At 29.0% G+C, this 25,440-nt stretch overlaps 2 protein-coding genes across 2 annotated transcripts; both read left to right on the plus strand.

Moving 5' to 3' along the window:
- Window positions 1–11,005: 11,005 nt before the first annotated feature.
- On the plus strand, window positions 11,006–17,452 carry LOC112711933 (protein DWD HYPERSENSITIVE TO UV-B 1). Its single transcript, XM_025764673.3, has 10 exons — window positions 11,006–11,296; window positions 11,668–11,734; window positions 11,908–12,161; window positions 12,667–13,246; window positions 13,365–14,003; window positions 14,730–15,170; window positions 15,397–15,591; window positions 15,869–15,925; window positions 16,474–16,536; window positions 16,802–17,452. Exons 1-10 carry the CDS (start codon window positions 11,265–11,267, stop codon window positions 16,883–16,885), a joined length of 2,412 nt encoding a protein of 803 aa, XP_025620458.1. The 5' UTR covers window positions 11,006–11,264; the 3' UTR covers window positions 16,886–17,452.
- Window positions 17,453–20,211: 2,759 nt separating this feature from the next.
- LOC112711934 (peamaclein) lies at window positions 20,212–20,915 on the plus strand. Its single transcript, XM_025764675.2, has 2 exons — window positions 20,212–20,421; window positions 20,507–20,915. Exons 1-2 carry the CDS (start codon window positions 20,334–20,336, stop codon window positions 20,689–20,691), a joined length of 273 nt encoding a protein of 90 aa, XP_025620460.1. The 5' UTR covers window positions 20,212–20,333; the 3' UTR covers window positions 20,692–20,915.
- Window positions 20,916–25,440: the final 4,525 nt, after the last annotated feature.

Below are 25,440 nucleotides of genomic sequence, written 5' to 3' on the forward strand. Positions count from 1 at the left end.
AAATTATAAAAATAATTGATTTTTAAAATTACTATTAAAAATTAATATAATACATTAATTTAATTAGATATATTTATAAAATTCTATTTAAAAAAATTTAAATTATTCTATTTTAAAAGAAAAAAGCTTTTGGTAATAAGAATTATTTTAGATACAAATAAAATTTGACTCGATTGTAATATAATCTTACATTTCAGTAAAAATATTTATATCATTTCATAATTAAGATTTCTACTGTGTGATGTGATTTTTAAAAACTATTAAAATTGTTAGTATAAATTTAAAAGATGTCTATTCATATGAAAAAATTGTATGTAAAAATAATAATTAAAATGTAAATGCATATTATAGTAAATAATTTAGTCAAAGATATTAAATTTGACCCTTTTAATTATATTTTTTATGTTAAAAACTTGAAATATTTGTTTTTTAAGCTACTTTTAAAAAACTTAAAAAAGTCTTTATTTTTTAAGAGGCTTGAGAATACCAGATCCAATCTTTATAATTAGTTCTCTTTATCATTTCATGTTAAAAAATGAATTGATAAAAAATGCACAGTATCACGTTTTCCGTAACGAAATTGTGTGTTTATTATATTCCATCCATAAAAATTGAATTCAACTCTTTTAATAATATGCATAATTGGTATGATATATGATATGATATCCTTTTGCGGGAACATAAATTGAAATCATGATATATTTGATTCGATATGGATATTTATTTTCTTAACATTGAGACTTGATTATGTGTAAGTTGCAAATTTCAATCAAATGAATTTATCCCAACATATAATTTTCCTTTTCAATACGTGGAGTTATAAACATATTATAAATTGATTTCTTAGAAACATTATCATAAAAAAACTTCTTAATCTAGTCTTTTTTTTTTTTAAGGCTTAAACTTGCAACAATTTTGTTCACGTGGTTCTCATAGGCAATAAACAAATGAATAAAATCTGTATCAAACTATCAATATTGTGAAGCAATAATAAGAAATAATAACAATAAATATTAAATACTCGTATCAATCATTTATACAAAGTTGACTTCAGCGGTTTCCATCAAGTATTGGTGGGGCTAATATCAAAGGCCATATTTCATATTGGTTGAAAATGTAATTTTTCGTACCAAAAAAAAAATCAAGACAATTATTTAAAAATTCGTTAGATTTTTCATATGTGTAAGCTTTGGCAAAAGAATTTTTGGATAGATTTTTTAACATTTTATTTTGTGTTCGATAAATAAAAAAATGATGTGTTTGTGCTTGTAATTTTAAAAAATTATGAATACTTTTAAAATTACTTAAAAAGATATTTTCTAAAGTTAATTTATATTTATAAAAAATAAAAAATTTAATATAATTTTATATATTAGTAAATATTCAAATGTGATCTTAATTAAATTATTGATATTAAATTTTATTTACCATCAATTTTTTTATGTCTATTATAATAATTTTAAATTTTAAAAGTTATTTTTGTCATAAATAATAGTTATGGTTTATGTTTATTAAAAGTTACTTTTAATTTGATTTATCGAATATAGATATTAAAAACTTTTAAAAATGTATCCTTTAAAATTCAACTTTAAAAAGCTACATGTATAAAATAAATATTTTATCAGTCTAAATATATCAAAAAATTGCATTTCGTTTTAGCATAAATATAAAAATTAAGAATCATATATATACCCCAAGAAAAAAACGCCCAACTCAATCATTAAAACTAAGAATAACGGCTAATAAAAAAATAAGAATAATGTTATCTACTTTTTATTATATATAACAAAATATAAGAGAATATAAAGTATTTGTCATCTTAATTAAATAATTACATATTTATTTTTTATATATTTAATAAATAAAATAATAATTTAATTGACTCGTTATATAATATTTTTATCAACTCTATTTGTTACTAAATCTACTCTAAAAAATAAATTCATGTTACCAAGCTTGGACATTTTTCTTAAGTATATAGACATAGAAATTTATTTGATATCAAAGTAAAATATTTTTATTTACAAAGTTATCCACTACTTATTATCCGTATAATAATACATCTCTTTCTTGGTAAACCTTTATCTTCACATTCATTTCCTACGTATTAATCAATTTCGTTTGCAATTTTCCGTAGCATTTCGTTATTGAGAAGTAGATAGATAGTTTGTAAATAAATAAAGATAGAAAAAACCGAGTTTATTTATAAACAATGTAGTGTAAAAAATAAGTATTGTGAAAAAAGTAGAGAGTGCATGCATGATGGTGCAAAGAATTTGAGGAGTGAGTAGGGTTCTATATCTAACAATTTACTTAAAAAAAAGATAAGGTACTGAAAATAAAGTAAAAAAAATAAAAATATAAAAATTAATATTTTTATATTTTATTTAATAATAAATTAAAATAAATTATAAAAATTTAATTTATTTTTATTTTTTATTCAAAAATTTAATAAAATAATATAATTATAAAAAATTAATAAAAATAAAAAAATAAAAAATAAAATATATTTTTATTAATATCATAGTATCCTAATTTAATATCTCTAAATATAATATTTTTATTTATATTTCAATTTACTAAACATAATTTTATGTTTTTATATCGTTATCTCAATGTTCTCTGGTACTAAACCAGCACAGCCTAATAATCTAGCTAGTAGTGTGCATGATTTACGCTCTGCTAAACACAAAACACTAACACCAATGTTTGTTGCAGTCTATGAACCCATTATTCGACCGTTACTCTTTTATGATTCCCAGGAAATACCATTAGCATTTAGCAACGGTCTCATCTCTTATCCTAAAATTTCTTCCTACGTCCTCACTCTCTCTCATAAGTCATAATATGCCACTTAGGCACTTGTATATATGCAAGTTTACATTTTGGGAGAGAAGATCATCTCCAGTAAAAAAAAAAAAAAAAAAAAATTAGATAATATTTAGTATTTAATTTTATTTTTTATTATTTTTTATTTAATTTTAGTCTTATTTATAAAATTAAAAGTAAAATATTATACTTTATTCTCTCAAGTATTTAAAAAATAGAAAAAATTCATTTTCTACATTTTGTAATATTTATGCAGTATAATAGTTTGTTTTTATTTTTATAAGTTTATTTATCTTATGTTTTAAAGATATATATTAAATTTATAAATTAAAATTTTTTATTAAAAAGATAAAAAAAATTAATCTTTTTATGCATTTATTTTATTTTTATTAAATAAAATTTTTTAAATTTTTTACTAATAACTAATTTATTATGTGTCTTTAAATCAAATATTAGTTAATTAAACTTTTTTTATTAAAATAATTGTGTCTAACTAAAATATTTTATAATATTATTAAGATATTTTTATATTTTTTATTTTTTAATGGCATACAAATTCTAAATCAAAAGAGTAAAAATTTACAAAGAAATATTTAAAGAGATAATATTCAATTCGACGTTAAATTTGCACATGAATTTATTTTAGTATTTAAAGTTTAAATTGTTTATATTTAATTCTCAAACTTTATAAATATGACTCGAATTAGTCTTTGAAATAATAATTTCAACAAATAACTTTAACGAAACACTTATCTAGACAATTAGATACGACACTAAACTTCTAAAAATAATATTGTTTTATTTTTAACGCTCAAATAACATAAAAACAATGTTGTATCATTACTTGTTTTGGGAGAAAAGAAGAACAATCAACATACATGCCAAAACAGATTGATTCACCTCATTTGTTGGATTATTTAAATGCTAAAATTAAAATGACATTATTTTCATCAAAATCGTAGTATATAATCTATTTATGTCAGAATTTTATTAATATTTGTTTGTTAAAAATTATTTGCAGAACTACCATGAATCATATTTATAATATTTGAGAATTAAATAGAAATAATTAAAATTTTGTAGAGATTAAATTAAAATTTATATAAAAATTAAAAAATTAAATTGGGTATTCTCTCAATGCTTTTATGTACATAGAATAAATTTAAGAGTCCTCATGGTCAATGCATAAAGAAAAACAATAATTGTAATGCATATATATAAAAAATTAATTGCTAAATTTTAATTATTTAAATATAATATATATTAAAATGTGAAATTATATTAAAATATATATTTATATATAAATATATAATAATTAATTTAATAATTTTTTCTGTATTAGTAGTATTTAGAAAATGACGTAATGTACTGCATAATAATTAACAAATGAAAGGAAGAGGAAATTAAAATTTGAAATTGTTGATTGACTTAAAAAAAAAACAACGGTTAGACCACCTAAAATCCTTCCATGGGATTATTGGTCTTAATAGTTTGAACACCGAGAAATAAATTAAGGATTAATAATTAAATTAGTTTCAAAAAATGAGATATTATTTAAATTTATTGTTAATTTTTTAAATTAAATTAGTGTTTTAAAAATTATAAATTAATTATATTTTTTAATATTTTATTAATAATTTTTATTAATAATTAATGACGTAAAATATTAATGAATAGTAAATATGATACATAATATATCTGATTAGATACTGATTAAATATATTTATAAAAATCTATCAATTTAGTTATTAAGTTATATTAGAATATAATTTATATAATTAAAAAAATATTAAACTAATAAATTTTAATAAATACATCTAATTCACATCTAATTAGATATTTTAAATATTATATATGTTATCTATTAATATTTTATATAATTAATTATTAACAAAAATTATTAATAAAATTACTAAAAAATAAATACTATTAATTCTTAATTTTAAAAAAAATTAATTTAATTAAAAAATATTTTAAAACAAATTTAAAAAAACATTCAATTTTTCAAAAACTAATTTAATTATTAACTCTATTACTCCATAAAATGAGGTATGAACACTGAATTAAGCTTTTGTTCGTCTTTGTTCTGTGGTGATGGGACCCAAAGAAAAACGCGTATTAACTTTATCCTTTTGTGACTCATACACCTAATGAGTGCCTAAGAAAATCTCCCACCAAATATTAAAGATTCCTAAAAATCTACATACAGCTTCGTGATTTTTTCAATTTTTACATTTCTTTTGTATATATATTTTATTTTTAAATCAAAAGTAATTAATAAAAAATAAAAAATAAAAAATAAATCATTTATATTATAAGAAAAAATGTGAATATATTTTTTTATTTTTTATTCCAAAAAAGCTACTGCTGAATTGCTGATCTTTGACTCTGCAAAACATTCATTCACCTTTATTTCTTTAATAGTACGATGAATTGATGATACAGCCTTTCTTCCTCATTCGAGTAAATAAGATTTAATACAAAATTAAGTGAAAGTAAATTGCTTCTAAACAAGTTTAACAAACTTGGCTCTTCTTTTGTTTTGGGCATTTGAAAAGTTTCTTTAGATTATTTCTCCATCAGTACCCTGTTTTGCAAAGTGCCATAGAATATTCTTTTTTTTTTTTTTTGACCGAAATAAATTAAACAAAAAAAACAAAATAAATAAAATAAGGAACTACACATGGTTTTTATAGAATATTCCTTTAAATGTGATTTTAGGTTCCTAACATATAATTCTAAAATAAAAATTTATTTACAGTTAATTTTGTATAAAGTTAATAATTAAAAATTGTTAGATAATTTAAATAAATTATTATTTAATAATTTTTAACTATTAATTATACATAAAGATAACTGCACATGATTTTTTTATCTTAAAATTTTTTTAAAAATATACACGAAGTCCCGACGCAAAATAAAGAGTATACAAAATGTAACAAATTAACAATAGCAAGTGAAACCGTTACTCCACTCTTTACACTAGATTAATTCAATTAAAAAATAAATAAATGAAGGTTTAAGTTATTCATCATGATGGGATTGTGTTGTGCTTGTGCATCAACTTGCATATATGTATAGGATGCACTTTTGGATTTTAATTGTTCTCTGGTCTCAGTTGATCAGTTTGTAGGGACAGCTAGTTCTAATTAAAATATTAGTTATGAACCAGAATGTTGCCCCATCATCCAAACAAAAAAAAGTATGAGAACCCCTGTTTTTGCTTACAGTGGTAGCCACTTTATATATATATATATATATATATATATATATATATATATATATATATATATATATATATAATCTTATTTGAGGATCACTATGGGGTTTAATTTGCATGATCCATCATCAAACTCAGTCATACATCATCATATATAAAAGGCGTGGGCCCAACTGAACTAAAACTAAAAAATGAAATGAAATGATTATGTGATTAGTGGGCCAATCACTAATTTTTATTTTTTTCCTGTGTGCAGTAGACAAAATTGTTGTTCCTTATCGACAAAGGCATTCCCTTGGTCATCAAACACACCAACCTTTTTCCCTTCTTCATCTTCTATATATACTTTTGTTTATTACTTTCGTAAAGTAGGATATCAATATATAATTTTTAGAAAAATCTTTAAATATATCGGTGTTTTGGTAAATTTTAATCATTGATATTAATTATATATATTTTTTATAAATAAAATTAATAATTAAAAATAACTAAAATATTAGTGTATCGATACTTTTAATTTTTTTTTAATTTTTATAAATAATTTAGTTTTTTTAGTGATTAATCCGGTTGTTCGTATAAATAAATATTAAATATTTAAATTTTATTTTGTATACATAATAATTTATTGACTAACGATAAATTATTAAATAAAAAATTTAATTTTAATGTGTTTACAATAGAAAATATTTTATATAATCATATAATTACATTGACTATTCACATTATTAATATAAAATATAATTATTTTTATTAATATAACATTATATAATTTAATGTATACATGAAATTATTTTATACTAATAATATATTAAAATTAAATTCTTAAATAAAATTTAAATTTATGATAAATTAATATTTAATCTATCAAATTAAAAAATAATATATATATATATATATATATATATATATCGACTGGATTTGATGATGTTGTTGCATCCGCTTACTTGCAAAGCTGGTTTCCGCTTAATAATCATAGGCTTGAACTCTCAAATTGTCACTGTCCCTTATACGGGTAATTAAACATAAGTAATCCAAGTGAGTCCAACTTGGACACATAATTGTTAATTGTAATTTGAGAGAATGGATTGTGTTAATTTTTTTTTAATAATTGAGAGAATAAAATATATTTTTTATTACTAATTTTATACGTAAAATAGAAAAATATAAAAAATATTGAAAAGTTAAAAATTATATTTTATTCTTTTAATTATTAAAAAAATTGAGAGAATTTATTTCTATAATTTGATGGCTGTCCAAAATTTGATTACCTTTCTGTACTCGTTTCAACTTCTCATCATTACTACTTAATTAAATATTTATCCACCGCATAGGCATTATAATTTACTACTCTAATAATTACTAGAAGGTTTAATTCCAATGAATTTTGTGAAATAGCATCATATAGTTCTCAGGCTTAATTATATACAGGCGTCGGATGATGTAATTTTGTGCCAACCATTGTTGGCTATTAATTAACTTCCACTGGCCAAAACTAATTTGGTAGGAATTAGGATACATATATGTCAGATATTAATGGAGCTATGAAGGGACAATAATAATTTATTAATTAATCTGATGAGTTGTTGTATTATTATTTATTTTCTCCTCAATGATTTAATTTATTCCATATATACATAATACATACCTTATTTCGTATATACTCTCTTTTTCATATGCTATATATGTCCAACAATCATTATCATAGATTAATTAGGTTGAAGAAGTGCACGTGAATTGTGAATTCAAGATGTATGGATATGTCCTTATTTAGCATGATCTAAGCTGGCCAAATGGTGATTTTAATTTGCTCCAGGCAAGTTGTGATGGAGAGTATTGGTTACAACTTACAAGTGAATGTACTAATACAGGCCTTCCACATGCTATAATATTTCGATCATACTATGTATATTATTTTTAGTTGTTTACGCTTTTCTTCGGTCTCATAGATCAATAACTAATTATTGAATTCTATTTAAAAATTTATCGGTTAACCATTTGACCAACCCAAATTAATTCATATTATGCATATTAGCATATAATGGTATCTCATAAATTTTTTTAGGTTTAATTATTACGATGATCTCTATAATTTTATTAAATTTTTAATTAGATTTTTTTAATTTTTTTAATTGAGTCTTTATATTATTTTTAATTTTATAATTAAATTTTTTTAGTATAAAAAATATCAGAGTTAATTGAATATTTTTTTACAAATTAAAAGTATTTATAATTAAAAACTTAATTAGAATTTTGACTATATATTTTTTGGGAGAAATATTCTATTAATTTAATATTTTAACTCGAAAAAGAGTTAATTATAAAATTAAAAACAGTATAGAGACTTAATTAAAAAAATATATAAAAATATAATTATAAATTTAATAAAATTATAAGAACTAATAGAATAATTAAATCATTCATAATATTTTATCCTTAGAAGAAATATATATTTCCATTTTCAAATGCCTGCATGCTGTCACTAGCTACTCCCTCTACACTGTTGAAGAAATTTGTTTGGAGCTACATACCAAGTTCTTTCAACTGCCATGTTAAATTATTCTTTCCCATTTGTTGCTAACTATGTGTTTCTTGTTTTGGCCATAACAGCATAAAAGAAAATCCATGTTCTCAGTTCCATTCTTTTGCTTTATGAATCAGTGTAGAGACTAATAATTTACATGGATCAGCTATGATACAATAAAGGAGAGAGTGTGCCTTGTGTTTGGGTCCCAAACCATATGCTACTTTCCAATGCTCTACCCAGCAACCTTCCTCTTTACGCGCCACAGCACGTGCACCAAAGATTTTGCCCCAAAAGAATATCATTATATCATGACATGCACGGTTCAGAGATACTGGACTCATTCTTCATCGCTTCAAACTAAATGAAATACAATCAACTTGAATTAGTCAGTAGTTAACTCATTTGTCCACTTAAACAAGTGTTGGAGATTCGAATTTCATTTTATGCATAAATATTTGGGTGAACCTATTTTCACATGAAAATAAAATTGTAAATTATTAGATATCAATAAAAAAATATTAACCTCAATCTAAACGATTAAAACATCACTCATGTAACCTTTTTTTTTTAAAGAAGAAGAAATATCTTGATATAGTGATATAAAATCTTGCTAAATTCTTCTCTGTAATATTAAATTTTACACTTGAAGTAAACAATGAGTTTTACATTTGATGACTAATGAGTGACTTATAAGGCAACATTCATATAATACTACTGATTATTTAATGTTTAGACAAAAAGTTAGGATACTAATCAATAAATAAAAAAAACTCGAGTGAGATAAAATTTTTATTGGATAAATTATATAAAAGAAATAAAAAAATTTACGTATATAGTTTATAAAAATAACTTCAAAATATACAAATGGTAAATAAATTTTTGAAATATTTAAAAATTGATAACAAAAATAACAAAATTACATTTTTATTTGACAAATAATTTATATATTTGATACAAATTTTTGTAAAAATATTTGGATAATTATTTAAAAAAATGCATATAAAACAAGAATAAAATTGAATCTCTAAATCTCTTTTTTTTTTTTTTAAATTTTAGAATACTTACAAAATTATCAATTCTAAAAATAACCATATCTTATTTTTCGAATTATGCGTGTAAAAGATTATATTAAAATTATTCGATCTCTAAATTCTTTTTAAATATGTATATATATGTTTATTTTTAACACATTTTTAAATATTTTAAAAATATATTTGTTATCGATATTTTTTAGATTATTTTTGTTAGCTATATCTTTGTAATTTACCCTTTTTTCTATTTGACTAGTTTTTCTTTTATATAAATGATAGGTAGCTTAGTTAAACAATTGGGTCATCCTCTTGATCTTGACAAATGAAGAGGTGGGGTCAGCTTTACAACTAATCTCATACGAAGAGAGCAACGAGACCAATGACAAGGAGGACCTCATTTAAAAGTGGAGGGTGGTCAACTTTTTCTTCTTCTTTTATATATTTATTTGTTATTTTTACCTTTTTAAAACAAATAATTTGTAGCTGTCGAGTCTGAAATGACGGAATGGAGGGGCCATTAAGGTTGGATACTTGAGTAACAGAATTGGCATTTGGATTTTAAAGTCTCAATCCCACATTCAATGGCTTATGCTAAACCCTTGATATTTTTGTAACCTAACTAAACCCTGTTGTTTCTTGCTCCTTTTTAAAACATCCTAATTTTTTATTGAGATTGAGTAAATTTAGTTCAGTTTTAATTAAAACAAAGGGAACAGGCAAATGTTACTAACGGCTTTTATTTGATATTTTTGGTCTGCCTTTTCACTTACAATAATCATATAGATTCCTATATTATGTCATTGAATTTATTTGATCCTAAGTTTTTTATGGTAGAAATTCAGATGCAATCGATTTCACGTGAAGTTGATCATTGAGAGCGGTTAAATAATTTGACTAATTTGACTAAATTTTCATCTAACGACTCTCAACTATCAATTTCACATGAAGTCGACTGCACTTGGATTTTCACCATTTTTTATATATTTGTTTTGGATTGGGGACCCTAAGTTGATCTTAAGATCATGAATAACAAATGTGTAAATGTGTTCTTCTAGTAGATATATTTATCAAGGGAAATGAAAGACGAAAAAAAAAAGGAATTCTCAGTACTAAAGAAATTTGATTAATAACTAAAAGTGTTGGTAAAAAGCAATAAATTTTGCTGGTTGTCGAGTTTTTTAATGTATTATTTCAAGTAAGATTTTTTTTTTTTTTTTAGTAATTTCCAAGTAAGATTTTAAGTTTTAAGAAGAAACTCTCATTCGGATTGGAGACCCCTATGTTTTTCGTGGGACGTATATTGGGCTGGATTGGGATAATTAGATTCTAAAAAATATATACAAGAATATTGGGCTTCATTTTCTAACTTCTATAAATGGGCTCTTATTTGGTCCAATAATCGATGGCATTCTCTAGATTCATGGGCTAAAGGCCCAAAATTCAGAAGCCTCACCGACTGAAAGGAGAACCTGGCGGAGGCATGAAGAAAAGAAGAGAGAAAAAAGAAAACAGTTCAATGAACCGCAACCTGCGCTTTTGCGTTGAAAAATCGTTGTTTTTCTTATCCAATTCTGTTCCACGTCTTCATTTTCCACTTTGATTTGTGGAACAGTTGATCGGAAAGCTTTTTCATTCACAAGGCGAAGCTCGATCACCATCCATGGCTTTAGACATCCAAACCTTGGAAGACAGGTACGCCACGCACACTTTCATCAAACCAAAATTGGGCTCTTATGCTCGTGCTTGTGTTCTTAGAAGTTGTTGTATGTGTTTTCTAATTCATTTTTTATTCTTCTTTTTTTGGTCGGTTATTTGAAGCGTAATTGTTGGTTAGTTGCATGTTTTCTGCAAAATTATGTGAATATGAATATCAATGTCCTTGCATAATGATATCATGTTATGATACTGTATTTTCATCTAGCTGTAGCTGATATTATGCATACAGTGCTCATTGTTATCGGAATCAAGCTTGGTTTTGCACATGCTTTTGATTCAATTCGTTGACCATATTTGATTCTTCCCTCCGTTACTAATGAACTTGCTGTTTGTCTTGCTATTTCCAGCTATACTGATTCTTGCAGGAGACATGGCGTTTTGCCTAACACTGCTATTTTGTCAAGCCTGTTCAAGGTCTGTGGTTTATTTAATTGTATTAGAATTTTGTTCTCAACCATTTTTTAACTGTAATTTATTATACAGCATTTTGTCTTTTGCTTCTTCTCTCAATTTTGTTGGTCACTGCTGGTCCCTACGTGGGGACAGTGTATTGAAGTAAGAAGCTAAACCACACCTGTATTGTGCAGGCTGAGCGAAAAAAGTCCTGCCATGAACTCTGCAGCCTGGAGATTTTAATTGATGACCTTAGGGATATTGACTTTGCACCACTTCTTGATATATGTACGGACCTTGATAATTCCGAAATCGAAGCTGTTGATGTACGTACTGAATCAGCATGTGTATTAAATGGAGCATATGCATTATCATTGATGCGTGCTATTAAACAAAAGCTTCGAGTAGTCAATCTACAAGATCTGTCTGTTGGAAGGGACTTCTTACGGTATATCACGGTGCTTGTCATGGATTATCTTTGTGAAGATGAGATAATTGCTGATTGTTTAGTCACTTTTATTTTACAATTTTAGAGAATTTAAGATGCAGTATGAACTTACATATCTATGCCATGTTGGGCCTTCATATTTTGGGTTTTGCCACTTCTGCTTTATCTAGTTTTTCAAATCATTGTTTGAACTTTAGCATATTTCTTTTCCTTTCTATAGCATAAAATGAATCATCCCTGCTTATAATATTGTTGCACTTTTGGGAACTTATGATTTTCTGTTCTCTGTAGTAGGTTTACCTTTGGCATTTACATTGGCAAATTACATAACCATATGAGTTGCTTTATTCTTGTTGATGATATATACTGATTTGGTTTAGCTCTTTATCTGAAACATGGATGGTTCATTTATTATGTGGAGACGTTAACTTGATGGATGCAGTTTATGGAATTTTAGGTTTTTGTCACGTATGGTGCTTCATGACTAATGTTGAGCTTTCATTAGGGATATCTCACAAAGAGGTTTGGCATGCCAAGTTTTGACATTGAAATTTTCACATTTCCGTAAGCTGAACTTGGTGGGGGAGTTCATGCACTTGCACACCCTTAGTCTTGATTTCAGTTCTTCGCTTACCAGTTTCCAAGAGGAATGCTTTAATTGCATGCCCCATCTAATGTGCCTCTCGATGTGTGAGACACGGATTACAAATCTATGGACAACTGTTGCAGCTCTCTCTAAGCTTCCTTCTTTGATTGAACTAAGGTTTCAGTATTGGCAGTGTTGCAATGATGCTGGAATATCTCTTCTCTCGAGCAGTGGGAAGTCAGATGACACTGCAGATTGTAGCCTTCTAAATAAAGCTCCATTTGTTGGTGAATTATGCACTGAAACAAGGGAACTGACAAAACCTAACCTAAGTGCTGAAGATCCATTGATAAGGCTTTATTCCTTTGATGAAAATATTCAAAGCATGGTTGAAGATTCGTCAGATGATAGTGAAGATGACTTTACTAACCACAATCATAGATACTGGCAGTCAGATAGCTTTTCGGGGTGGAATTTACAACTACCTTTTCAGAATGAGGTATCCATAAAATGATTACTGTCAAAATGCATAAAGAGCCCCTTTATTATATAGTTTCTGATGTCTGCATTACTAAAGCTATTACTTCAAAATCGTTATTCATCTTTAATTTTGGCAGTTCATGTTACAAAAAGAAGATGGAGCAGAGTCATCACAAGGTTCCTTTTCAGGGAATATTGCCGATGTTTCTATGAAGTATATGTCTTGTCATACATCACCAATATGCTATGAGAAACATTATAGAGAATTCATGATAGCCTCACTACCAAATTTGAAAATTTTAGATAATCTGCCTATCAGAAAAATTGACAGGGAAAGGGCTAGTGAAATAGTTCCTCAACACTTTGAATACCTTCCGTATAGACGGAAGCAAAAACAGAGTGTTGTAAGTATCTTACAAACACGGGAAATAAAATCTAGCCACAATAAAGTGCATACTTCTAAGTCTCTGCCATCATGTCCTTCTGGAAATTCTCAATATTTTTATACTAGATCACTTTCTGCGGCTAAAATGGGGTCTTCAACTTGGCCTTCCTTGCATCCCCTTTCTCTGTCAGAATGTAATTTGGACAGGAGCTTACGTCCAAGGCAGTTTGAGTACCATCCATCTGACTCCAGCTTGATGGTCTTTGGAACTTTAGATGGTGAAGTAGTTGTCATCAACCATGAGAATCAACATGTTGTGAGTTATATCCCATCACTTGGAGCAATGAATAGTGTCTTGGGTCTTTGTTGGCTCAAGAAATACCCTTCTAAGGTATGTGCTTAATGTATGGAAAATTATTATGCATATTATCTAGTAGCAGCTACATCATGTAACAGAATGTTGACTGTCATTTAACAAGCCTGATAGGATTTGGCGTGATTGTATATTTGTATGCCTAATTATGAGACCCGATAAAAGTTTTAATATTATAGTGTTTGAATGTTACTATATTGAGATATTGTATTACAAATATGCATATACTTATATTAAAAGTATAAAACTAGTAAAACGGAAATTACAAATAAAAATATAATTTCTGTTTAAATATAAAATATAAGTATTTTTAAATATATAATTTTTTACTATATATTTGATATTTCCTATTTGCTATTTTTAATATAAATTATAATAAATACAAAATAAGATGTAATTTAAAGTGAAAATATATCTTATTAATATAAATATTCAAAAGTCTATTATTTCAAATGTAATAGTTTAATTAATTTTACTTTAAATATATTGAAAGAAGTATTTATTTATATATTTAATAATTACTTTTATTATATATAGTTAAAAGTATAATAATTTTATTTCATTACTATTTTATATTTCTATTAACATTATCGTTATGGCAGTAAGGATTACTCGTTATAAGTTATAACATGTATTAATCGAGTGAGCTATCCATTACTTTTAGTTAGTCTTAGATAATATGCCAATCATGTGTTTTTTGTTTGAATGGGAATGATGTTGATGTCTTTTCTTGTTGTATGTCAGCTTATAGCAGGTTCCGACAATGGTTCTTTGAAATTGTATAACATCCACCAGACACCTAAAACAAGAACTAGCGTATATGGAAATTCTAGTGGTGTTACATTTGATGAATTTGACCAGTTGACATCTGTTCATGTTAATGCCTCGGATGAACTATTCCTTGCAAGTGGTTACTCAAGGAATGTTGCTCTGTATGACATCAACAGTGGAAAGCGCTTACAAGTTTTCACTGATATGCATCATGGGCATATTAATGTTGTCAAATTTGCAAATCATTCCCCGTCAATTTTCGCTACTTCCTCGTTTGATCATGATGTCAAGATGTGGGACTTGAGACAGAAACCGATACATCCTTGCTTCACTGCTTCAAGCTCTAGAGGAAATGTGATGGTTTGCTTTTCTCCAGATGACCAATATATTCTTGCATCAGCAGTTGATAATGAGGTAACTTCTACTTATTTAGCATGGTTAGATACTCTGTTTTGCATATGATGTTACTTGGATAGGTTATGCATATCACTTGAAATCCACTTCAGCTTTAATAAAAGATAAACCGTTGGTTTCTATGTACAGAAGTTTTAAATGACTGTCCATATGCTTGTCGCTTTTTCATTTGGGAAAAATTATTTTGTAATAAATATTTTAATTAGACGATTGTTAATTTTTGCAGGTTAGACAACTTTTGGCTGTTGATGGTAGGCTTCACTTGGTTTTTGATATTGCTTCCACTGGAAGTTCCCAGAACTACACCCGTTCATATTACATGAATGGGAGGGACTACATTATAAGTGGGAGTTGTGATGAACATGCTGTTCGTATTTGCTGTGCTCAAACAGGGAGACGCTTGAGAGATATATCACTTGAGGTACATCTATCTTCAAATGAGTGTGCTGCTTTGCTGGTTGTTCTGGATTTGTCTAAAAGTCACAAGAGAGGAAAATATATATTTTTATATGATAGGGCTGGGCCATTTATGAAGCTAACATTCACTTTCCAACCTTATGTGTTTACGTCTCTCCTATTTCTCATGCCAAACAAGAAATGTGTTAAGCTAGCAATGAGATGCACAGAAATGACTAACCAATGTGCATGTTTTATTGAATATTCTTCCATTTTGTACTAATCATTTACTTTCTATGCAGGGAAGAAGCTTAGGAAGTTCCATGTTTGTTCAATCTTTGAGGGGTGATCCTTTCAGGGTAGGTTCTGTTTTTCTTATACCTGTTGATTGTCATGGTTATGCCGAAGTGATCTTGTCATGCCACAGTAGTTCAATAGTTCAGTCATTCATATTTGTAATGTAATTTTTTCTCCTGTGTTTCCCATGTGTGATCTCTTCAGGTATCTCTTTTATACATTCAATAAGTGCCTTGAAGTTTTAGTTGGATGCCTTCTGTTTCATGAAATTCCATTAAGGCATGATTATTGCAATTATTGTTTTATTGAATTTATGCATGTCATCAATTTTTGTTTTCTTAACTATTATTCTTGTGAACAAAAATATTAAGGTTCTTTTAAGGTTGCTTTCTGTGTGATTAGCAACTTTTTATAAGATTCCTAGGATTGAACTGCAAGGCATTGTAAATGTTGTGCTGAAAAATCAGGAAGTAGTTATTTTATATTTTTGCGAACTAACTCATGTTATACAAGTTTTCTTTTTCTATTGTTATTATCAAATGGGATATAGTACCACAGTGTATTGTTAATTTGAATTTTCCTTGTTTCTTTTACTTAATGATGAATGCAGGACTTCAATATGAGTGTGTTAGCGGCCTACATGCGCCCAGGCTCCAAGTCTGAGATTGTCAAGGTTTGTCCCTTGTTTTCTTAAAGTGCATGTGATTATGGAGATGTATTTGTACTTCAATAATTTAGATATTTCTCCATTTTCTTTTATCATTAGATAGATAGTAAAGTGTTACTCTTTTCCTTATTATTTTTGAGTCTTTTTTGTTACTTCCCAAACTGAGAATTGCCTTCTTGTTCATTATACCATTTTAAGACTCAAAAGGTGGAGAAAGGAAATATTCACTTTTACAATTTTCACCCCATTTTTTTATTGTCAATGTTTGCAGATTAACCTTCTAGCATCTGTTGACCATACCAAGGATGATTTTGATGAGCAACGCCCTTTTGCATTCCAAAGTATGGGAGCTTGATATTGGTTACAAGGCAGTAAGTTTTGCGTTCTCGCAATGTAACTATCCAGCTAGTGTAAATTCAAACTTCCTCCTCCTCCTCCTTGTAAATCTTGTAATGACTATAGTTGCTTGCAGATATGACGCGAGGGTTTAAGTTCTTATGCCATTGTTAGAAGTCCTTAGAACCTAGGATATGTTGGGACTAATTTAATTTCATTAAGTTCCAAAGTGGTCCTTCAGATTGGTCCCATGCATTGAAATAGTCATCGAAATCCCAATTACACCAATTTGGTCCCTAATATTGGCAAAAGTATAACATGTTAACCCCCCAAGTTTTTCCGTCAAGTGACTCCTCATGAGACTATGGACTAACGCAGTATATTTTTGCCTATATCAAGAATGGAATTGGTGCAACTGAGATCTCGTAGTCTAGTTTAATCCACACGGCTAATCTCAAGAACTATTTTGGAGTTTAAGTCATAGTTTTATATATGAAGCTCGTCTACAAACAAAATTCAATTGATTAAATTTTATCCTTTACTTTGACCTGCTAATTAAATACATACATCACAAAGAAAAAAAAAATTGAGTGAAATTGAGTAACTGAGAAATGGATTGGTTGGAATTTTAAGTATGAGCAATTTAGTGTCATGTTATTTAAGTTTAAATTATGTACATAATGCCAAGGGGAGTCTTAGAGTAAGGGTTGAATATTCTCTGTGTGATTTTAAAGTTATAGGTTTAAACTGTGAAAACAGCTACTGATATAATTATCAGGTTTAATTACATATATTACACTCTTTGGGGTGCGACTCTTTCTTAGATTCTATATTAACATAATATTTGTATGCCAGATTTTTTTTAAAAGAAAAATTAAGGACATAATGCATAATTGGGAAGAGATATAGACATCCTATTGTCCTAACATTTTGAATTAGGAGGTGATATTTGGTGTTATTTGTGATTTTTAGCTTGAATGTTGTATAACTGTTAGCTATTTTATTTGTTGTTAATTTTTCTGCTGCTTTGCCATACATTGAAATCCCATGTTTACATGGGAAGTACAACTGTTGGCAGAGAGTGGAGATTCCAAACTTTTTTTATTTCGGTCTTTAAATTCAAAATTTACTATATTAGTCTTCAAAATTTAATTTTGGGTATCATATTAGTCCTTAGAGCCTTTCTAGCATTGAGTCAGCGAATGAAGTGTTGAGTTGGCTTTAACTCACTACGCTGACATTAAAGTTACATGGTGTTGTTTTGTTTTAGCGGTTAAATAAGACAAAAATAAAAAAACAAAGAAGAATTTATATGATATGCAAATCGATTTATCTCCTCACATTCTTTAAAATGATCTTATTTTTGTCTTGTTTAAACGCTAAAATAAAACGATGTTATTTAGTCTTGTGTCTAACGTGACAAGTTAAAACTAACTTAACATTTCGTCGACTCGATGCTGAAAAGGATCTAAAGAAAAAGATGGTGTTTAAAGCTAGATCTCGAGAATCAGTATAATAAATTTTAAATTTAAAAAATTAAAATAATAAAAACTGTAAATCTCAAAGAATGCTATGGAGTTAAGTAGGAAATTCCAACTTGTAGACGCAAGTATTATTCACCCGGAGGTCTATATTTGTGGAAATACACTACGGTTTCTAAGCTTCTTCAATGGCCCTGCATTCTCTATTACTGTAATAAATAATAATAATAAAGTTTCATGTGTGAGCTAGCTGTATGGCTCTAATACACAAGTGTTAAATGAATTTGTGCTGTAGGGACAACAAGTGGTCACTTTTATTTATTGTTGTTAATGCAAAACAGGAAGTGCTAAAGCCTAAAATATGTGCAATTCTTGCTTTTGTTCAAAGGTGTTTCAAAGTTGTGAGAGATCATACTACTTTATTGCTTAGTCAGGGAAACCCATGTGCGCTTGTGATGGTTTCTAGATTTTTCGTTATGTTATCTTGAGACGACTGGTGTTTGTATTGTGAAGGTATATCTAGATATAGGATATCATTATTTTGGTTCAAACAATTGAAGGAAAAAATATTACAAGATGAAAGATCCTGAAAAAGTTGGTAAGTAATTGAGTGAGAATGAAGCGGAAGAGGACAAAAGGGAAAGGAAGGGAGCAGAAAGGTTCGTAGGTGCAGAAAACGCGTGGGCAGTTCATTAACCATCGCAGGCTGTCTCCTCTTGCTTAATACAATCCACCGCCTCATTGTAATATTTATTGTATCATCCATGAAGCGCCAACTACTCCTGCTTTCTCTAGAATCTTTATATTTCATTCCTATAGATAAATAATTAAATATATATGAATATGAATGTATTGTCTAATTTATTTCGAAGATCGAAGGTGTGTTTCGTATTAAGCATACTTGGTTTTCTATACGTATCATAATTTGTGGTGAAAACTCAGGTATAATCGATTTTATATAAAGTTGATAGTTGAAAATCGTTAGAAAAAATTTTAGTCAAATCAATTAAATCATTTAATGGCTTTCAGTTAGGTTTTCACTTAACTTGTGGATTGTTTTTAAAATCTTCAATATTTTTAACTTTTTAATCCTTTTTTGTATTTTATTTATTTATTAACATAGTGTTATTATATTGGATCAAGTTGAGTTTAGACGAACTAATTCAATTCAGTTGGTGATACTGCACACCTTTAGAAATAATTATAAATTGACTATAATGCGAAATTAAACATGATATTTTTAAGTTATGAAATTTGTTTACGTAACTTTTAATCATTAGATTGTACAAAATCACTCTGAAGGATTTTTTTTTAATTATGCTTCTACTATTTGCCAAGTTTTTGTCTATTGTTAATGAAAATAAACTTTTTATTTTTCATAAAAAAGGGTTTTAATTTGAAATTGCACTCATTTTTGTAGAGATTAAAATATATATATGATTCAAAGTATTAAAAAAAGAATTAAAGTAAACTTTTTCTTTTTCTTCTTTTTGGGCTAATAAGAAATAATGATTTAAAGAACAAAAATATTATATATAAAAAATTAATTATTAAATTAGTTATTATATATTTGTATATAAATATATTTATTATTTAATTTATTTTATTTTTTTAATAATATTTTATATTTTAATGTATATTTTATATAAATAACTGATTTATAATTTTTTATGTATACTAGAAGGAAAGATGTTAAAAATCTTAAAATAGACGCTATAAAAAGTTGATAAAATCTAATGACACATTGTACAAATTAGGGTAAAGTGAATTTTTTTATTATTATTATTTTACTGTGGCCAAAATATTTTATTCCGTTACAACAATTTTGTCGCCATGTATGAAGCTGGATCAGTATAAATAAATCCACTTGTAACATTGATACACACCCCCACCCCCTCTTGAGGTTCCAGCCAGCAACATTTGCTGAATTCCTCTACTTTCTAACATACTTTAATTTACCACCAAACTTAGCAAGTGAAAAAAAAAATGAAGCTTATTTTTGTTACACTGCTGCTCTGTTTTCTTCTTTTAAGCTCGTCTTTGTTGGAACCAGCCACTGCCTACGAAGATGCATGTAAGATTTACAGTCACTGTACCTAACCAAGATCTGTTACTTTGTTTATTGTGTTGTTGAATGAGTTTTTTTCTTTCAATGGCAGCATATTGCGGGAAGAAGTGCTCAGATAGGTGCTCTGTTGCTGGGGTTAAAGACAGGTGCTTAAAGTACTGTGGGATTTGCTGCCAAGAGTGCAAATGTGTTCCTTCTGGCACCTATGGGAACAAGCACGAATGCCCTTGCTACAGGGACAAGGTTAACAAGAAGGGAAAGCCCAAATGCCCTTGAAGAATTATGAACTCATCAATTATATATTTAGAATAAGAATACTAGTGTTTATTTGTATCTGTATGTGTTTGTGTTTTGTGCTTGTAGGAGTAGTGTTATCTGAGATGGTTTGGTGTTTATATGTCACCTCCTGATTCCAAGTGTTCTTGTTAGTATGCCAATGTTTGTTGGATGTTAGATTTTTAATCATTTTATGAGGAATAAATTATTATTTGACATAATAATTGATGAAGGTTTTCTCCCGGTTTTGAAATTCTCTTCATGATGTTTGATGTTCTGCAATTTGCAAATAGACCAAACTTTAGTTTCTTTATCAGTGACAAATGAACTTGTAAGTTGATTTATACTTAAATTGTAAGAGACACAAAATTATGTAGAAAAATTTAAGAAATAATCAATAATTTTGGGTGGCTAAATATATCGCGTCAAATAATTAACCATATAGTGAATGTTATACCTAGGATTCTACATAGAGTTGTTAACTTCCTAGTTCGAGATCTAAAGTACATGATGTATCGTATAACAATGTGCATGTGCACACATGTGACAATGACATTGTCGTGTAGCAACTAGCATGTAAACCTGCCATATCTAGAAATAAATGTTTGGGATAATTTTTTGTATACACGGTATTTTTCATATAAAAATATTATTTATATATTTAATTACTAAAATTAGTTATTATGTATTTATGTATAAATATATACATAATTTAATTTATTTTTAACATATATTTATATTTTAATATATTTTATTTTGATAATTGATTTTGATTACTAATATCATTTTTTATTTTTGAGGTAACTTCAGGAGCAAACCTAGGTTAAATTTTAGGAAAGGATAAAAAAAATAATTTTGCAATATAAAAATAATAAAATGAAACTTTAAAGGAACTAAACTTAAATTTGTACAACATTTTAAAAAAAATGAAGTTTAGGGAATCATAGTTTCTGTTTTATTCTATAATATTTTATTTTTGATAAATTTTTATCTCCAAATGAGCAAAACGACACTTGTAATTACAAAAGATGTCTTTCATATGATAGGAACACTTAAATTTTAAAAAATTATTCAAAATTTCAAATTATTCTTTCCTTCACCACTGTAACTATCATTTCTAATTACTCATGGTGTGCTGTTGTACCTCTCCCTTTCTATTGCTATCGTCATCGCCACCACCGTCACCACCGGGTGCTATTTCTCTATTCACAACTCTCACAGTTCTCAATTTTGTATTAATATTAGCTTCCATTTCTTCCAAACACCAAGTGGAAGTAGGGTACTCCTTTGAAAAGACAATAATAAAAACCTTGAATCCCTAACAGAAGTAGAGGAGTGCAGTGCAGCGAAAGAAGGAGAAGAAGAAGATGAAGAACAAGAGAGACAAAACAACAGTAGCAATATGTTGGGAATAATACACCATTTTCCATTGAGAAAATACCTTTCACAGAGAAATAAAATAGACACAATCACAACACAATAATTTAACGTGGAAACTCCAATTACTGGAGAAAAAACCACGGTCGTTGTCAAATGACAACCAGAGAATATCACTATGTGAAAATTGTTACAACACATAGACTTCTTTCTCTCTAACACCGGCACCCCAGTACACCCACACTCTCAAAGCAAATATTTAACTACACCTCACAACACTCTCTAATCAAAAGGTATAGAGGAAAAGAAAAGTCAGATACAAGCTTTAAGTGTTTCCGACTGGTGCGAAAAATATAGAGAACTTAGCCTCATATTTATAGCCTAGGCCACCTACTCCATTTGCTATCCTAAGCAATGTGGGACTAATTCAACCAAATCCTAACAATCTCCACCTTGATTGAAATAGTCACACATCTTCAGCTTCCATAGTCAACACCGACAATTTTTTGCTGCCATTGTCTATACCGACAATCATAGTTCAGAGAACTATCATACTCCACCATGAAAGTATACTTGATGAGCGGATAATTTGTACGCTTTTTGGCATTGTTTTTAGTATGTTTTTAGTATGATCTAGTTAGTTTTTAGTATATTTTTATTAGTTTTTAGTTAAAATTTACTTTTCTGGACTTTACTATGAGTTTGTATGTTTTTCTGTGATTTCAGGTATTTTCTGGCTGAAATTGAGGGACCTGAGCAAAAATTTGATTCAGAGACTAAAAAGGACTGCATATGCTGTTGGATTCTGACCTCCCTGCACTCGAAGTGGATTTTCTGGAGTTACAGAAGCCCAATTGGCGCGCTCTCAACGGCGTTGGAAAGTAGACATCCTGGGCTTTCCAGAAATATATGATAGTTCATACTTTGCCCAAGATTTGATGGCCCAAACCGGCGTTCAAAGTCACCCTCAGAAATCCCAGCGTTAAACGCCGGAACTGGCACCAAAATGGGAGTTAAACGCCCAAACTGGCACAAAAGCTGGCGTTTAACTTCAAGAAGAGTCTCTACACAAAAATGCTTCATTGCTCAGCCCAAGCACACACCAAGTGGGCCCGGAAGTGGATTTTTATGTCATTTACTCATCTCTGTACACCTTAGGCTACTAGTTCTCTATAAGTAGGACCTTTTACTATTGTATTGAGATATCTGGGGGTAGTTATCCTTGTTCTGATGCTATCTTAGATCATTGGGAGGCTGGCCATTCGGCCATGCCTAGACCTTGTTCTTATGTATTTTCAACGGTGGAGTTTCTACACACCATAGATTAAGGTGTGGAGCTCTGCTGTACCTCGAGTATTAATGCAATTACTATTGTTCTTCTATTCAATTCCGCTTGTTCTTGTTCTAAGATATCACTTGTTCTTCAACTTGATGAATGTGATGATCCGTGACACTCATCATCATTCTCACCTATGAACGTGTGACTGACAACCACCTCCGTTCTACCTTCGACTGGGTGAATATCTCTTGGATTCTTTAACCGAAATCTTCGTGGTATAGGCTAGAACTGATGGCGGCATTCAAGAGAATCCGGAAGGTCTAACCTTGTCTGTGGTATTCTGAGTAGGATTCAATGATTGAATGACTGTGACGTGCTTCAAACTCCTGAGGGCGGGGCGTTAGTGACAGACGCAAAAGAATCACTGGATTCTATTCCGGCCTGATCGAGAACCGACAGATGGATAGCCGTGCCGTGACAGGGTGCGTTGAACATTTCCACTGAGAGGATGGGAGGTAGCCACTGACAACGGTGAAACCCTTGCTTGAGCTTGCCATGGAAAGGAGTAAGAAGGATTGGATGAAGACAGTAGGAAAGCAGAGAGACGGAAGGGAAGGCATCTTCATACGCTTATCTGAAATTCCTACCAATGAATTACATAAGTATCTCTATCTTTATCTTTATGTTTTATTCGCATATCACCATACCCATTTGAGTTTGCCTGACTAAGATTTACAAGGTGACCATAGCTTGCTTCATACCAACAATCTCTGTGGGATCGACCCTTACTCGCGTAAGGTTTATTACTTGGACGACCCAGTACACTTGCTGGTTAGTTGTGCGAAGTTGTGTTTATGCCATGGTATTGAACACCAAGTTTTTGGATTCATTACCGGGGATTATTTGATTTGTGAAAAGTATTGATCACAATTTCGCGCTACCAATACTCACTTGGAATTAGACCACTCCAAACATTTCGCCTTGGTACAGATCGAAACCTTGCTGAAAATTCATGGTGCAACTTCCAAATTGGCTTTTCCTAGAAGTTCTTCAGCCATCGACATAACTCAGCCACATACCTTGCATCTCAACGCCAACCAATGCCCGTGTGCAATTGTGAACCCGATTGCCATAACTTATCCTTATCCATGGCAGTTGACAAACCCCATTTTGAGGGTTTATCTTGTGCTGATTTCAGGGGGTTTTATCAATGATTCCACACACTTTCTATATGAGAATACAAGAGTTTGCATTCCTTTCCTAGTTTTGCCTCATGAATGAAAACATGCTTATTTTGCACTAAAATAGATACATTTCTAATCTTCTCTTGATGCCATTCGATGCCGTGACTTGTGTGTTAAATGGTTTCAGGATATAGAGTAGGAATGGACAGGAAAAGAGAAGGAAGACGGGTGCAAAGGAAGGAAGCATGAGAATTGAGCTTTGGAAATTTCCGCATGGGCGCGTGCGCGCACTTGGCGCGCCCGCGCGGATAAGAGCAATGTGAAGCCGAGACTAAGAGCCAAGCCACGAGCCGGCTTGAGTAGCGGCTAAGCCAGGATCCTCATAGACGCGCACGCGTACATCACGCCTCCGCGCACATTACAAGACGCCTCAACAGCGCGTACGCGTACCTTGCGCGTGCGCGCCGATTTGCGAATATGGTTTTTTTAAGAAGTCACGTGACTTAGGCGTAGAGGTAGTTAAGAATCCCACTTTTGGGGAAATGCCATGGCGGGAAAAAGGCTTAAAAAGACCAAGGGAGCAAGGGTTAAAGACACTTAGTTCATTTGCTAGATTTTAGATATTTTGGGAGGAGAGTTAGTTTTCATTTTTGGGGAGAGAAGAAGAGGAAAAGATTCCAAGCTTTTCACTAGGGTTCATCTTCACCCAATTTCTGAATTTTCAATCATTTTTTGGTGAGATCCATTACAATTCTCATTCCATTTTACTCATGTCATAGATTTTTCTTCTCCAAATTCAAGTAGTTGTAATTGATCAACTCTCATAGATCTAGAATTTAATGTTGCAATTTTGAATTTCATTAACTCTTTGAGAATTTGCTTTCCATTGCTACTCTTTGAGGCTTGTTG

This window comes from Arachis hypogaea, chromosome 9, assembly GCF_003086295.3.
Source record: "Arachis hypogaea cultivar Tifrunner chromosome 9, arahy.Tifrunner.gnm2.J5K5, whole genome shotgun sequence".
NCBI classification, from domain to species: Eukaryota; Viridiplantae; Streptophyta; class Magnoliopsida; order Fabales; family Fabaceae; genus Arachis; species Arachis hypogaea.